A 16,996-nucleotide genomic window follows, 5' to 3' on the forward strand; every position below is an offset into this window, starting at 1 on the left:
CCTACTTCTCCCTCCTCCTGTGTCTCTGCCTCTCTCTCTATGTCTATCATAAATAAATGAACAAATAAATCTTTAAAAATAAATAAATAAGGGGATCCCTGGGTGGCTCAGCGGTTTAGCGGGCCTGCCTCTGGACCAGGGCGTGATCTTGGAGTCCCGGGATCGAGTCCCACATCGGGCTCCCTGCATGGAGCCTGCTTCTCCCTCTGCCTGTGTCTCTGCCTCTCTCTCTCTGTGTCTCTCATGAATAAATAAAATATCTTTTAAATAAATAAATAAATAAATAAATAAATAAATTAATTAATTAATTCACTGTTGAGGGCAGCCTGGGTGGGTCAGTGGTTTAGCGCCGCCTTCAGGCCAGGGCATGATCCTGGAGACCTGGGATCGAGTCCCACGTTGGGCTCCCTGCTTCTCCCTCTGCCTGTGTCTCTACCTCTCTGTTTCTCATGAATAAAATCTTTTTAAAAAATTCACTGTTGAAATGAATTTATCAAGAATGAGCCATATTTACTAACAATGACATAACAAACATATATGAAAGAGGATGGGACTAGCATTATTTCAACTACTAATCTCTATCCTATATAACAATCACTTATTTTAGAGATTATGAAACTGAGGTTCAGAAAAGCTAAATGCCTCAGAATCAAGCAGCTAATAGTGAAGTGCTGAAGCTGGGATTGGAACCAAGGCCTGTCTGGCTCCTTGATTATAAAAATAATTCTAAGTTTTGCCATTGATTTTCCTTGTAAACTCTAAAGCATTAATTTATATCTTGGTTCTTCTATTTCTTGGTCCAAAGTAATAACTTTGCTAGATTGTACTGCAAATTAGTTACTTATGGGGCGCCCGGGTGGCTCAGACAGCTAAGCATCTGACTTTTGATCTCAGCTCAGGTTTCCATTTCAGGGTCATGAGTTTAAGCCCCGTATTAGGCTCTACACTAGGCATGAAGCCTACTTTAAAAAAAAAAAAAAGAATTAGTTCCTTAAAGTGCTCTACCAATATTGTTTGTACACTGAGACACAGGTGTATATATATAATGAAAACTATATTTTCATCTGCCACTCAGAAACTTAAAATCAACAGGAAACAGTCTGTTGCTCTATTATCTGTGCTATTTCTAGTTACTAATATGCTTATGACACATTAAAAGCTGTACAATAATTTTATTTAAATTCCTAAGTAGCGGGGATCCCTGGGTGGCTCAGCGGTTTAGCACCTGCCTTTGGCCCAGGGTGTGATCCTGGAGTTCCAGGATCGAGTCCCACATCGGGCTCCCTGCATGGAGCCTGCTTCTCCCTCTGCCTGTATCTCTGTCTCTCTGTCTCTGTGTGTCTCTCATGAATAAATAAAATCTTTAAAAAATAAATTCCTAAGCAGCTATCTTTTGTAGCTGTTGTCCCCGTTCTTCACAACAATCCACCAGAATAGAAAGAATGTTCAATACTTCTAATTATTTTCAGGGTACCTGGGTGGCTCAGTGGTTGAGCATCTGCCTTTGGCTCAGGTCATGATCTTGGGGTCCTGGGATGGAGTTCCATATCAGGCTCCCCACAGGGAGCCTGTTTCTGTCTCGCCTCTCTCTGTGTGTCCCTCATGAATAAATAAATAAAATCTTTAAAAAAAAAAAAACTTCTTGGGACGCCTGGGTGGCTCAGTGGTTGAGTGTCTGTCTTCGGCTCAGGGAGTGATCCTGGACTCCCGGGATCAAGTCCCACATGGGGCTCCCTGTAAGAGGCCTGCTTCTCACTTTGCCTATGTCTCTGCCTCTCTTTTTCCTCTGTGTCCCATGAATAAATAAATATTTTTAAAAATCTTTTAAATACTTCTCATTATTTTCAAAAATTAGAGAGTGTGTTGGGTGCTTTCTTCCTTTTAAGTTCCCATTTGTTTACTTATTATGTAATAATTAAAATTAGAAGAAACTTTTTGGTTTCCCTAGTCCCTGAATGAACACTTAGGTGGCTGAAAGAAATAAAGTATCAAGAATGTTAACTGTGTAGGGGCACCTGAGTGGCTCAGTTAAGCATCTGCCTTAGGTTGAGGTCATAAGATTGAGCCCCACATGGGGATCAATCTCCATGGCAGGTTCTCTGCCCAGCAGAGTTTGCTTCTCCCTCTTCTTCTGCCTGCCACTGCCCGTGCTTGTGTTCTCTCTGCCTCTCTGTCAAATAAATAAAATCTTTTAAAAAAAGAATGTAAACTATGTAATTAAGCCTGTCTTGAGAAATAATTTTGAGTCATGACAAGATCAGTGCTTTCTAAAGACAGATAAATACAAGCATTTCACAAAACCTTAGTAAGACAGATTTAGTGTTAAAAACTAATTAAATAGTTGTTACCATTTTTTAGCTTATTTGCTTTCCATATAGGCAATAAAATTATGGTAACCCAGTTTTTATGTTATTTTAGAATGCCAGTGGGGTAATGCAAACAACTATTTTAACTAATTTTTAGTGAATGTGCTTCCCTCTCCCAGGAGGGTGCATTTTTTTTTTTTAATTTCTCTTTCTCTTTCTCTGGGCTCTGCATGGAATTTTCCTCTCCTCTTCATCCTGATGGTGTAATACATGATCACATGTTCGTTGTCTTGTTTTTCTCTTGGTGGTGTGAGTACTTCCATTTCCTTCTCCTTTTTCATCTTTTCTCTCATTATGGCCTCTAAGAAGATCCTCTCCGGGGTCCCTCTGATCTCTATGCTAATAGGAAAGCACTGAAGCACTGAAATGACCAAAAGGAAGACAAAGAGAAAACAAAATCCTGAAAGCAGCTGGGAGCCCTTAGTTCTAACCATCGCTATGGAAACAATTCCACAGAGATCAATCTGGAAACAATTCTGTAGGGGAACACTGGAGCAGTGGTGAACCAATCTCACCAAGACTTACAGAATTCAATTTGCAAATGGGAATACTTGTTAGACTTTTTGTTTTGTTTTGTTTTGAGAAGAGTAGTAAAGTAGGAAGCCAAAGAAAAATTAGATTTGTCCCTGGGGTGCCTGGTTGGCTGGCTCAGTCAATAGAACATGAGACTCTTGATCTCTGAGGTGTGGGTTCAAGCCCCACATTGGGTGTAGAGATTACTTTAAATAAATAAATAAAAACAAAATTATTTTTAAAAATTAGGTTTGCCCCAAAATTAGTGCATATTTTTTTAATTCAAAGTTTCCTACTTGCTGTAATAATAAAAAACTAAAAGGAATGCATGTCCTAATTTCAAGTCCTTCCTAAGCATTCACTGTGGCAAACAGCAGAGTGCCTGATATAAGGGAATTGTGGCTATCACACAAAGAAAATTCGAAGTTCGGGGTGAAAAGTCATTAGAAAGATTTTAGGATTGTGGCCCATAAGCATACAAATTAGTATGTGGAAAGAATGCCAAACTCAATCAGGCACTAAATATATTGTTTGAATTCAGGCAAGGGATGAAAGGGATTACAGAATTCCATCTACCAAATCAGGCTGAAAGTGATAGAACTTGAACCCAGGGAAGAACTCCATCTGAAGTGTGGAAGTTTGGAATCTTACTAATATAGCAATTTTTTTTTTTAATTGGAGGAGGGGCTCAAGGTGTCAGTAACATCAGGACATCAAGTTTCAGGCCTGTTCAAAGGTCTCCAGCCAATGAACCATTAACTGCAGGTCTCCTGAGTTGGTAATGTTTGTTAGGGGAAGTAACTTCAATTTGCCTAAAATGCTTGTTCCCTTAAAGCATAGTTAAGTTATATGCAACCCAAAGAAGGTCCAGAGTGCTTTAAGATCTTAGCCCCTGGAGTAAGAACCATCTAGATTCAAATCCTAGCTTCTGTCACTAAGTGTGTGACCTTGAGCAACTTTCTGTACTTCTCAAACTCAGGCAACTCATCTGTAAAATGGGAGCAATAATTATGCTCCTTTAGGATCTTAAGGATTCAGTGGATTGAGCACAGCACTAGCTTAAGCAAGTTCTTAATAAATGTGAGCCACAATGTTTCATTATGGTTTTGTAACAAAATGTTATATTTTGTTTTTCTGTGTCTTGTAATAATGACCACACTGTCCCATCCCCCTTCCTCTAAGAGGTTGAGGGAGCCGGCTCAAGAAAAGCAATAGGGCACTATGACCTAGACAATTCTTACTGTCCCACACTTGTGTAAAGCAGGTTTGAGGGTGAATTAAACCATGACATGGAAATTTCCATTTTATGCAGGTAACTGACCTCCTGCCTCCACCCTACACATGAGATTTCATGGGGTAAAACATTATTCAAGCTTCTCCACTGCTAACATCCCTTATCCCACCTCAAGGGCTTCCCAATCTCTGTAATAGGTCTTTGGCTGGAAATGAAAGGTTTGCATCCTACTTTCGTCCACATTTCCAACCTACAGAAACATCCCTGTGTTCAAATTCATTTTCTTTCCTCCCTTGCACTTCATAAACGGTTCCTACATTTGCACTTTAACTTGCATTGATCTCTTTAACAGAACCGCCCTGCAACCTTCCCACAGGAATTTGGCTTAAAAACAAACAAACAAACAAAAAAACAAACAAAAAAAAGCCATTCGGTGTCACTTAGGACCTTGGCGGTAGGACAACACAACCCAAAGGTGTTAGGTGTCACTTGTACGTGCAATTTTCAAGAATGCAAAGCCTTATTTAGAAAACAACCCGAACTTGTCAATCATGAGTGCCTAATTTGTCACTGAGGTTATAAAGTGGGAGAGGTGAAACTAACAAAAAACAAATGAATTCAATAGGGAGAAGAAACAGGTGGCTGCCAGAGGGGATGGGTGAAATAGATAAAGGGAATTAAGAGGTATAAGTTTCCAGTTACAAAATAAGTCACAGAGGTGAAAAGTCCAAAATAGGGGATATAGTCGGTATTATAAGGCTGTATGGTGGGACACCTGGGTGGCTCAGCGGCTGAGCATTCGCTTTTGGCTCAGGGCGTGATCCTGGAGTCCCGGGATCGAGTCCCGCGTCGGGCTCCCTGCGTGGAGCCTGCTTCTCCCTCTGCCTGTGTCTCTACCTCTCTCTCCCTGGGTCTCCCATGAATAAATGGATAAAAATCTTAATTTTTAAAAAAAGGCTATGGTAACAGTGACTACTTTTCCTAGTGAGCCTTGAGTATAGAATTGTGCCACCAGCGTTGTACACCTAGAAGTAATATAATCACTGTACGTTAATTACACTTCAATACAAAGTGAAGAGTTGAAAAGCAGGAGCGAGCAAACGGGAAGGCAGGCACAGGAGAAAGCGGGTAACTTTCCCTCGAGACGAGCTATAGGGAAACCGAGAGGGGAGGAGGGCGAGGGCGGGGCCGGCGCCTAGTGCCAGGAGGAGGGGCCTCGGACTTAGCCCAAACGAGAGTCTGGAGGACACTCTTGTATCTTCGCAGCGGGGAAACACTTACTTTTACTGCATAACGCAAACCTCCCAAGAAAAGCCCCCTTCGCATTTGGCCGCCGAACCACGTGGCATCCCTTCCCCGCACGTGACGCTGGGGCAAGGGTAGGTAGGGCCTCTATGGAATCTGTCCTTCGGAGAATTTCTCCGCACCGCTTCAACACACACACACACACACACACACACACACACACACACACACACACTGGCAGAACTACCACTGCCACTTCACATCCTCCGGAGCGGGGCGGAAAGGTGGGCTCTGCGCATTTAACAGTTTTACGGTAACCCGCGTCTAATTGGACTAGCTCCGCTATTCCCCACTTCTTTCCCCAACAAACTGGTCAACCCACCAGCGCGCACGCGCGCTTCCAGCGGCCGGCACCGAGGCGGGCTCGCCTCTCTGGTCTCGCGAGAGCGGGCCGGCAGGTCTCCGTTGCTCTCGCCCCACCCCCTCCTTCTCGCTCGCTCTCTCCCATCCCCCCAAGCCAGTCGCTCTGCTGCGCAGCTCCCTTAGCGGTTGCCGCCGCCGGAGACGGTTGGAAGAACCGTTGTGGTGAGCGCTACACGAGGCGAGCGACTTCTCCCTCTTCCACGACCGACCCCGCGGGCACCGGAGTCGGCGTTACTGTCGCCCGACAGGGTATCTGAAGTAAAAGGGGGTAGGTTGGGCTGGTGGTTTCAAGAGCTGAGTCGGGAGAAGGACGAAAGAGAGACGGGGGGCGGGGGGGGAGTGTGGAGGTCGCCGCTCGGAGGCGGCCACGCTACGCCTCCCAGGCGATCTCCCACTTCACGGAGGGCGGCCTGCCGGGGCGGGGGGAACACTTGCTCAGGTGAAATTCGGTGGACGAAACTGAGGCCCGGAGTGGGGGGGTCATCCGGCATTTCCCCTCTTTCCCTGCTGGTTTGGCCTCCGCCATCTTGGGTACGGTGGCGCGGCCACCTCGGCTTCCCGCCCTTCCCCTCTCTTACTACTTTTTGCCCCTCAGCTTCCGAAAACTGATTTAGAAGGTCGGGGGGGGGAGGTCAGAGCGCCCCGGAAGGGATGAGGGTGGGGAGCGAAGCGAGCAGGGAAAGGCTGGGCATTTGGGGTGTGGGGGGGCGGTCTGGGCTGGCGGGCGCACTCCCGATGGAAATGGCGCCGGATGGGCCTGGCCTCCCACCGCGGCCTCCCTTCCTCCGCAGTCTCGGCTGGGCTACCAGGGCTGGCGGGACTGCGAGTGACTTCTGACGCAGATTCCCAAGATGAGAGAGGCTGGAGCTGGGGGAGGAAAGCCAATGGCGACGAAGGCGCTCAACTCCCAAATCCAGGACAAAGGAGGCAGACGGCCTCCTTTGTAATTCCGCCGCCCGGTGGCGAAGGTTTTAAAGCCAAGCTTGGCTGCCGGACGGAGGGGTGTGGGGAGGGGGGGAAGGGGCGTACTCTCCTTAGCTCTCTGGTCTCTAGGGCAGCTAGATAAACGAAAAGTCTCCGGGGAGGAATAAAGGACGCTTAGCCGGCCCTTATATTCCAGATTTGGAACTTCGAAAAGAGTACGTACTTATTTTTCCAAAGGGTGTTTTTGGTTTTTGTTTTTTTCTTTTAATTCCTTCTGACGTTTATCTTAAACGTAAAGACTTTATGGGTAGTTTGTTTTGTAAGCAGTAAAAAGCGGGTGACTTGTCCTAGGAATGTGAAATGGGCCTATTTCAAATAGGTCGTCTGGGCCCAGTGAATTATGATAGAGCTTTCTGAACTTTTGGGCGGGGGTGGGTGGTTTAGCAATGGTTTTGTGTAGTTTGGCACATACTGGGTTATAATTTAAGTAGGAGTTTTACCTTTAGGAGACGGCTAAAACAATCCGTGATGGCATAAATTTGTGTAGGAATTGAGTTACTGGCTTTTCAGTATTAAATCTCCAAAGATTACACGTTGTGCAAGGAGGTTGTAGAAGTAAAATACATCCAGCATCCAGTTAGCGTTAATTTTTCTTTTGGTAGCTGAGCGTGTTTTTTTATTTGGTATAGGACTGTGGTAATATTTTGACCTAGAAAATAAGCCTACTCAACAAAAAGACAAACCGAAAGCCCAGTCATATGGTAGGGTGATGATTTTTGGTCCTTAGGAGAGAACTTGATAATTTCTACTGAATAGGATACAAAAGTGACAGGCAAGGCCTGAGAGTAACAGTTTCCAATAACAGCTGTGAATCTTTACAAGAACTCTTACCTACCGTTTTCAGCTTTAAAAAACGAAAAGCCTTTCTGTTGTTGAAGGTAGTCTGAATTTAGTAGTCTTTGAAAAAGCCCAGTTTCCTGCGATACAGTTCATGATAAAACTGCTTTCCTAATTGGATTACCCTAGAAACCCTTTTTTCTGCTCTCTTTCATGTGCATCACAATCTGGAAATCCATCTTGATTGCTAATTGCTTTTATATTTTTAATAACCGTGTTCTTATTTGGGTAAACAAGTGGCTGAGCTGCAGTAGGTGATGGTTACTTTGTTTTAGGAAAGAAACTCCTTTGGAAGTTGAGACTTCACCTCCCTTTAGGTATTATTAGTGTCTTTTTTCTACTGAAAATTAAGGACCGAGCACATTGGGAAGGGGAAATGATGTAAATTTTTCATTTTAGTTAGACATATTACCACTTTTTGCCAGAGTTTGAAGTTCCTTCTCATTTTTTAGGGCGAGTGGGTTTCCATTTATAAAGTTATTTGATGCATCACACTGTAACTTTTATGTATTATGCTTCAGGAGATAGCATATGCCTGTGTTACAAAGAACAAACTTGACCCATTTAAAAATCATACAGTATGTGGACGTTTGTGACTGGTCTCTTTGACCTAGCATAACTTTTAGGAAATTAAAGTCTCATTCAAAACTGACTACAGTTATCTTAGTTCAACTTTTTTTAATTGGTGGTAACACTTGGGAAGTCTTAAAGCAGAATTAAGATTAGTCATGACACTGTTGCAAAGAAAGGTTCAGATGGATTATCCTGAGTAATTAATAAATTCCAGGTAGTTTGAGACACTTTATTAATGTATTAGAGCAGATTGTCTTTTGTATGTCTCAAGAGTTTGTTGGTTTTGTTTTGTAACTAGAATTCTAGACTCCTTTTGAATTTTGAAGAAGTCTAGTGTGGCTTTAAGATGCATACTCTTATTAATACATGATACATGTTGGGTGGAGAGTCATCCTATAAAAGTTTGTCTTTTGAATCTGATGAACTTTTCCTCAAGTTAAAATTGCCTTGTGTGGTTTTTATAGACTTAATACTTTGTTTATATAGTTCTCTTTGGTATGGACTGATGGAAAAAACTACTTTTGCTTGCTAGTGTTTCTTGGAAAGGACTTAAGTTTTATAGTAAAGATAAGTCAATTTCCATCCTTTTTTGTTCCCCAAAAATGAAGAAAGAAATGGGCTAAATGAGAAGAAGCATCAGGCATTAAGGTCTTTTCACAACAGATTAGATTGGTTTTGCAAAATACTTAAATTTTTATTGAGTTACTAACTCAAGAAAAGTTACCCCCCTCTCCACTTTTTCCTTCTTCTATTCTTGAATCACCTTTTATGGGAAAGCCATTCTTTTTTCTTTTTTTGAAGTTGGTGTCATTTTTGAAAAGTTTTTTTGGGGGGTGGGGGTTTGTTTTTGCTTTAAGAAAATGGTAGATACACACTATGTCTCAACTTTTTTGCCAAACTGATTTCAGGGTCTCCGTCTTTCAGGACTACTCTAGAACAGTATTTTTTACCTTCCTAACACATGTTTTCCCAAAATCCTCCTTTTTTCCCCTCTATCTTGGACAAGTCCTAAGAAACTTGAAAGCTTTTAAGCCTATGTTGACTTTGGAAATGACTTCTATCTTTATTTCCTTTTAAGACTCAAGATAGTTTTTCATCCTTGAAGGTTTGTGGTATATTTCAGTAGTTTTACAGGATCCCTTAAAATCCAATAAGAATGGCTACCATTGAATGGATTACCATACTGCAGATTTAGCATTAATAAATGATTTGAGTCTTAAAACAGTCCAGCGAGGTATGGGCACCGCTGCTATATTTTAGAGCTGAATACAGAGGTTAAGTTTGCTTAAATCAGCCAGCCAGTGAGTGGCAGAATAGGGATTCAAAACCAGTTCTCTCTCAGAAATTCATGCCTGGTATTGGTGTGCCTAAAAATTAGTTGTAAAGTCTGATACAAAAATCATAGTCTTCCCACTTTGGACCTCTCTGTCTAGAGTGACTCCCAGGATTTTAAAAACCGCAAAACAAGAATCAAAGGTGATTCATATGCCAGAGGTATTTGATTAATAAACACATTTGGAAAATTTCTACCTTAGGTTATTTTAAATGCACAGATCCTAGGGAAAAAATTTTACTCTTGCAGGCGTTCTCCCTGTTGGACTGATATAATTAGATGGTGTGAAATCAAATATTAGTGAACATGGTTATGCAATATCTTGAAGCGTAAAGGAATCAAGTGAACAAACTGTTTTGTTTACAGGGGAGGAGGTGGTGAGGGAAAGGTTTGAAATGCTCAGGTGAGTAGGATTCCTTCAGTTGTTTAGTGAAATTTGTAAGGTCTGGTAAGTTTCTGCAGCTGAAGGACTTCTGCATTAGCCTCTTTAAACTGTTCTGGAATTCTAAAAGAAAAGATGGTTGTCTCTTGGGAAGGGAACTGGATGTGGAGGGGTTCTTTTTGGAGGGCTAGGAGGGCTTCTCTGTACCCCAAAATACTTTTTAAATGTGAATGTATTATGTTTTGTTTTTTTAATTTGTGTTTAAAAGTAAAGCAGTGAATTGATTTTTTTTTTTTAATGTACTATCTCCTATAACTTCTCAACAGGTAGCTTCCAAAAACACTGGTACTGTTGGAAAGCATTCACTTTTGAGTGGATTACCTCAGTTTTAAAGCTCACCCTAAATCATTTTAAAACGTTTTTGAGGAGTGTTTAGATTTAGTTAAAATAGATAAAGGAGTTTTTCCTCCTTCAAAAACAATTTTGATGTGTTAGAATTAAAATGCATCTAAAAAGTTAAGACTTTGATGTTAGAAAAATGACATAAAGTACTCCTTGAACTTTTGACTTAGCCTCTTACTGTGAGTGGACAGTGATGCTATGTGCAGCTTTTGAATAAGTTAAGTTTTAAAGAATTTACAAAGTGATTCAATGAATAATAAGTAAAACCTGAAAAAATGTGAATGAAAATTTGAGAGACGAAAAAGGCTGAAGTGGACATCAAGATGAAGTTTTCTTAAGATTCAGCATTAAATAAAACTTGGTTCTTAGAAATTTGGTACTTTCTGGTCAGAAGAGTTGGGTTTCACTCACTTTTCCCAATCTTTTTGTCTATCCCAAAATGGAAAGTGTCATGCCTTTGAACTGTGGCATTGTCAACAAGCCACATATTTCCTGTTTTGCACCACTGAGTGGTGTTTCTTCAGTACCTGTAGCAAGAGTATATTTTGATTGACTGCTTTATGTGCTTGTTTATTTTTTATAGCATTTAAATCAAACGTTATTGAGATGGATTGGGTTATGAAACATAATGGTCCAAATGACGCTAGTGATGGGACAGTACGACTTCGTGGACTGCCATTTGGTTGCAGCAAAGAGGAAATAGTTCAGTTCTTTCAAGGTACCTCTAGTATTAGTCAAAGTTTAGTAGTATTTTAATTTTATATTTTTATTATTACTCAGTTTTTAATTTGTAAAACCCATTTTTGGGGGGGACTTTTGAGTATGATATCTTGGTTAATGTATTAAGTTATGAAATATGCTCCACTTAATATTCAGTACAGAATGTGTAGAATATGTAAACCTAACTAATGTGCAATAAACTTAATTGAGAGTAATTATGTATGATGAAATGAACCATGAATTATCATATGGAGCAATATTTAAATTTGATTTAGCTTTTTAAATGTAACATAGGTGAGCTTTTAGCATAATTTAAAAAGACACTGGTTGCAAAAAAAAATATGTAATCCAATAATATTTGAAAAAAATCTTCCGCTTGTATTATGGGGTGATGGGAAACTTAAGCTTTTTTGTTTTGTTTGTTTTGTTTTGTTTAGACTTGTTTTAAATATTTGATTCAGATGGGAATGTTTCAGCCTTTAACACTGTTCCCCTTGATGGGGTTATTTGTCCTTGGGTTAAAGGGTTGGAAATCGTGCCAAATGGGATAACATTGACGATGGACTACCAGGGGAGAAGCACAGGGGAGGCCTTCGTGCAGTTTGCTTCAAAGGAGATAGCAGAAAATGCTCTGGGGAAACACAAGGAAAGAATAGGGCACAGGTGGGGATGGAGAGTTTGGGATGGTGTTAAATTTTTATTTTTGGGGGTTGTGGGTCACTATTGCTTAAATGGGGGGGTTACAATAACATTTTTCTGGGGTAGTTTAAAAGAATTGATAATTATCTAAATTTAACTTGGAAACTACAGATTTGGGTGGGGAATTAATGCTAATAGTTTGCTTAAATTAAAATTAGATTGTTTCCATTTCTCTGTAGGATGTTGTTGATAGATGCTTTTGTTTAATCAGCTATTTTTTCTAAACACCTATCATGTACTAAAGGAAACAAGCTAAAATTATATTATATGAATTGTTTTCAAGTGACTAGTTTGTCTTTGTAAAACTTAAATATTAATTATTTAAGTTTGTAGGTGTAAAAAATGTTAATTTATGGTGTATTTAGGCAATTTAAATTGGGATATGTGCCTAGATGTAGAAAAACTTACTGCATTTTTGCCCAATATCTTATTCATTCTAATACATTTATGCTGAAACCTATACCTTAAACCATTTTTAAATAGGTATATTGAGATCTTCAGAAGTAGCAGAAGTGAAATCAAAGGATTTTATGATCCACCAAGAAGATTGCTGGGCCAGCGACCGGGACCATATGATAGACCGATAGGAGGAAGAGGGGGTTATTATGGAGCTGGGCGTGGAAGTATGTATGACAGAATGCGACGAGGAGGTGATGGATATGATGGTGGTATGTGTATCTAATGAACAAAGGTTCTGTTGTCATTTTCTTAATGTTCCTGACACTTTGTCAAGAAATACAGAAATGGCAGTAATTTCAGTACCTACTGGGTTTTAAAACCTGTTCATGAAAATACGGATTCCCGTGGCCAACTATGGGACTTGATTGATGCACATATTGGCACCTAGATAAGTTATACAGAAATTAGAATGAAGATATTGGCGTATTTTGACACTATTTGTTTGACATCAGGGTGAGAGTTAATTTTAATGTCTAAATGCGTCCTTTTGAGATTTTTTTATTTCAACTGAGTGTTACTAACTGCTTTCTTTTTCCACATGCAGTAAGTTGGGAGTTGTAAACTTGTAATAATATAACCAGACTGCTTACCACAAAATGATTTTATAAACTGGATTATGAAATTTTTTACTGGATTATGAAATTTATCTCTTGAAAGTATATTCATGTATTTCTCATTAAATTATGCAGGTTATGGAGGTTTTGATGACTATGGTGGTTATAATAATTATGGCTATGGAAACGATGGCTTTGATGACAGAATGAGAGATGGAAGAGGTAAATTAAGTCATATTCAGGTGTATGTTAGTATTTTACAGTCATTTAGTGGTAATAATAGGTGAGGTGACTTGATTGAAATAATCAACTTGAGCATATTTTAGTGCATACGTATGTGGGGCTTTATACAGATGTATATGTACAGGTAAACATAGATGTTGAGTCAATGTTTAGAACAACTGTAAGGATTTATTGACTGTCAGAATATAGGGGAAAAGGTTTTGTTGAAACGCTTTACTAAGTGTATCAATAGTTTCTATAATCTTTGGAAATTTTATTCTCTTAGGTATGGGAGGACATGGCTATGGTGGAGCTGGTGATGCAAGTTCAGGTTTTCATGGTGGACATTTTGTACATATGAGAGGATTACCTTTTCGTGCAACTGAAAATGACATTGCTAATGTGAGTGATTTTAGTAGTTTATTACTGACTTTGTATTTTATCCTGGTATCTAATTTTGAAGCATTCTTAATGTTCTCATCTTTTTCTTTATAGTTTAATATCAAAATCCTTTTCATAAGAAAATAAAGTCATGAGGTTTAGTTCAGCTTTGTAGCCACGGCATGATTAGAAACAGAAGGTGTTAAAATAATGGGTGTAGATGCTTATTTGAAACTGGTTGGTTTCGTATCTGCAGACTTGAGCCCATGTGCATCTAGTCACACCCATTGAGTAGTTGTAGTAGGGATCCACTGGTCTCCAAAGCCAAGACTGTTTACTATTTAGCTCTAAAAGAAACTAAGCTATAGATCTTACCGGGAACTGATTGGTCTAAGTTCCAGGTACCTTTTAGGATTGCTTCATTCTGGTTAACTTGTGATTAGAACTAAGTGATTTATTTTGGGAGCTATCCATATACAGTTTGTGTCAGTTTGTCAAATTCCATTGGTCTGAATCATAGCACTTTAATTCTCTGCACGTGTTTCTAAGTCTCTGGTGACCTATTTATCCTTTAAACAGTCTTGAAATTTCTTTCTTGGAAGTGAAGAAAGTGTGTATAAGCTTATATTCCCAGAACCTTTGTAGTTGATTTGTTAGCCTTGTAATACAGGGCAGTAGAGAGGTTGGTTTTAATGGATAAGAGAAAACCAAGGTTATTGAACTTATTTTCAATAATCTAAGTAGAATTAATAAGAAACAAGTTGTAAATAGAAAATTAATAAGTGCTTTCTTTTATTTAGTTCTTCTCACCACTAAATCCAATACGAGTGCATATTGATATTGGAGCTGATGGCAGAGCAACAGGAGAAGCAGATGTAGAATTTGTGACACATGAAGATGCTGTAGCTGCCATGTCTAAAGATAAGAATAACATGCGTAAGTGGTATCCATGGCTTGCTATTTCATTTCTTAGGTGTGAGCTTGCTTATAAAATAACTAGTTTGTAATTCCTCAAATGTAAGATGTTACAGGATCTAAGTAACTCTTGGCAGTCACTGGGATCTGAAACCATATGGCCTTTAAGAAGTTCAGACTTTGGGATCCCTGGGTGGTGCAGTGGTTTGGCGCCTGCCTTTGGCCCAGGGCGCGATCCTGGAGACCTGGGATCGAGTCCCACATCGGGCTCCCGGTGCATGGAGCCTGCTTCTCCCCTCTGCCTCTCTCTCTCTCTGACTATCATAAATAAATAAAAATTTAAAAAAAAAAGTTCAGACTTTAATGGCTTTCTAGGGGGCTTTTTATTGAAGGGATAATTCAGACCCCATACTTAACCGGTTATCTGAGCTTAAGTTTAAATTAAAGAGGGAAAATAGGTATTACTTGGTACTTGCCTGAGTTCCCGTGCCATTTGCAAATTTACCACTCTTGAACCCATCTATTATTTCTGCATGTCATCAAATACGTTTCAAACCATTAAACTTTTCCCTGACCATTGCTTCCTAAATCTGGTGACAAAAAAATCACTTTGTACTCAGTAAAAAATAAGTTTTCATGGACATTATTTTCATGATTCTAATTCACTTTTTTGGGCATGGAATGTATTTTTAAGAAGCACAGTAATTGGTTCTGAAATCATGAATCAGCCCTTTTTGTAGATAAGGAAAGCAAAAGACCCCAACCACTTTTTACTTGTTCAAGATTGTACAGTTTGAACAAAACTTGGTAGTTTAGGTTTTAGCCCTATCTGGCATTCATTTTTATCACTGATTTAGGAAGTCTCCATAATTTCAGATTAATATTAGCTAATTATCTTTTATGCTTTTATTGATAAATTTGATCCATCATTCCTTCCCTTTTACTATTTTTTATCTTCAAGAACATCGGTACATTGAACTCTTCTTGAATTCTACTCCTGGAGGTGGCTCTGGAATGGGAGGTTCTGGAATGGGCGGCTATGGCAGAGATGGAATGGGTAGGTAAAATTTTTAAATGAGTAGAATTATACACTTAGCAATCAGTCTCAACCTTTTTTTTTTTCTTTCTTTTCTTTTTTTTTTTTTTTTTTTTTCCTTTTTAAAGATAATCAGGGAGGTTATGGATCTGTTGGAAGAATGGGAATGGGTAACAATTACAGTGGAGGATATGGTACTCCTGATGGCTTGGGTGGTTATGGTAAGTGTCTTTGGTTACTGTGGTTTGATTGGTTAGCCCCATGTGTGTAGACATATTCAATGAAGTATGTGCTGCTATCTCCTGGTAAAACAGTTCTTGACTTTTTCTTTTTAAGGCCGTGGTGGTGGAGGCAGTGGCGGTTACTATGGGCAAGGTGGCATGAGTGGAGGTGGATGGCGTGGCATGTATTAAAGCATAACCACCAAGATAAAAGTCCTGACAACAGCGTCTGGTCTACTAGACTTTCTTACAGATTTAATTTCTTTTGTATTTTAAGAACTTTATAATGACTGAAGGAATGTGTTTTCAAAATATTATTTGGTAAAGCAACAGATTGTGATGGGAAAATCTGTTTTCTGTAGGTTTTATTTGTTGCATACTTTGACTTAAAAATAAATTTTTATATTCAAACCACTGATGTTGATACTTTTTATATACTAGTTACTCCTTAAGGATGTGCTGCTTTCATAAGATTTGGGTTGATGTATTTTACTATTAGCTCTACAAGAAGTAGTATAGTGTAATTTTAGAGGATAATGGTTCACGTTTGCATAAACTACAAGTCTTATTAATAAGCAGACATCTGAAATAGAACTTGGAAAATAGTGTAACTTTTCTTTTCTCCTGGACAATACTGTAAATATAAATCCTAAAGATGAGTAGGTGTTTTCAGGAGTATAAATTCAGCTAATTTCTACATTCTTTTTCAAATGTCATTTATCAGGCATAGCTCTGAAATGTTGAAGATCTTAAGAGGTATCTGGATTTCTGAATATTCATAATTGTGTTACTGGGGATGAGAATATTGGAAGTTTAAATTCTAGCCCTAGATTTTAGAATAAAATTCACTCAGCACTTGATTGAAGTACCAAAAAATGTTTCCAAAAAAGTGATAGTTGTAAGTTATCTCAAAATGTCTTAGACTAGGTTAAGGTTCTCAGTGACATGAGAATTCACTACAAAAGTATTTACTATGGAGTATAATTCTCTCAGCTGTATTTTCAGTTTTCCTACCCAATAAAGCATATTGTTTTTTAATAACTGTGTAAATGACTAAACAAATGTAAGAGACAAGTCCATGTGATAGTTTTAATTAAAATGAGTCCTGGAAGTTGGATTTTGCATTTGATATCTGTTTGGAGTTTTAGAGCCACTGTGTTAAAAAAAAAAAAAAAAAATACTATATGTAGCAAGGAAAAGGTGCTTTTTACTTTTAATCCCTTTGATCAATATGGCTTTTTTCCAAATTGGCTAATGGATCAAAATGAAACCTGTCAATGTGAATTCAGTTATTGACCTTGTTACTTGTTTTTGCTAGAAATGTTATTAATGTAATAAATATCAACGTGGGAGATAATATCTGTCCTAGAATGTTTTTTTGTCGGTTACTGATTATAAATCCAATTGGTAGGAGATACTCTTAAGTGACTATTAGACAAAATGACATACCTAAGTAGTGATTTTTGTACTGTTAGCTTAAATGGAGCCCATTAGCTC

The 16,996-nt window shown here is 39.1% G+C and overlaps 2 protein-coding genes across 19 annotated transcripts in view; one reads left to right on the plus strand and one right to left on the minus strand.

The window, feature by feature from the left end:
- Window positions 1-5,614, minus strand: part of PBLD (phenazine biosynthesis like protein domain containing) — a 43,801-nt gene extending 38,187 nt beyond the window's left edge. The window contains exon 1 of one of the 2 annotated variants that reach the window (XM_026003523.2): window positions 5,395-5,614. The gene's annotated coding sequence lies outside the window, so the exon portion shown is untranslated. The remainder of the gene's footprint in view (window positions 1-5,394) is intronic. The other variant, XM_026003533.2, reaches the window with a different exon arrangement.
- Window positions 5,613-16,856, plus strand: HNRNPH3 (heterogeneous nuclear ribonucleoprotein H3). Of its 17 annotated transcripts, none has more exons than XM_026003583.2 (10): window positions 5,613-6,049; window positions 10,876-11,010; window positions 11,537-11,675; window positions 12,195-12,379; window positions 12,860-12,946; window positions 13,233-13,348; window positions 14,128-14,263; window positions 15,204-15,299; window positions 15,407-15,499; window positions 15,615-16,856. In XM_026003583.2, exons 2-10 carry the CDS (start codon window positions 10,899-10,901, stop codon window positions 15,689-15,691), a joined length of 1,041 nt encoding a protein of 346 aa, XP_025859368.1. In that variant the 5' UTR covers window positions 5,613-6,049; window positions 10,876-10,898; the 3' UTR covers window positions 15,692-16,856. The 17 variants fall into 17 exon arrangements, with proteins under 17 accessions (XP_025859368.1, XP_072612279.1, XP_025859387.1 ...); XM_026003602.2 differs by having other exon boundaries at window positions 5,815-6,049; window positions 12,195-12,334; XM_026003592.2 differs by having other exon boundaries at window positions 5,821-6,030.
- The last annotated feature ends 140 nt before the right edge of the window (window positions 16,857-16,996 follow it).

This window comes from Vulpes vulpes, chromosome 4 (assembly GCF_048418805.1).
Source record: "Vulpes vulpes isolate BD-2025 chromosome 4, VulVul3, whole genome shotgun sequence".
Lineage (NCBI taxonomy): Eukaryota > Metazoa > Chordata > Mammalia > Carnivora > Canidae > Vulpes > Vulpes vulpes.

Excerpts from the sequence above, each read along its gene's own strand:
- HNRNPH3 (XM_026003583.2), top strand. The coding sequence starts at position 10,899 with ATGGATTGGGTTATGAAACATAATGGTCCAAATGACGCTAGTGATGGG. Across the intron at positions 12,380-12,859 it reads AGGTGATGGATATGATGGTG|GTTATGGAGGTTTTGATGAC; the intron begins GTATGTGTATCT and ends TAAATTATGCAG. Across the intron at positions 15,500-15,614 it reads TGATGGCTTGGGTGGTTATG|GCCGTGGTGGTGGAGGCAGT; the intron begins GTAAGTGTCTTT and ends TTTCTTTTTAAG.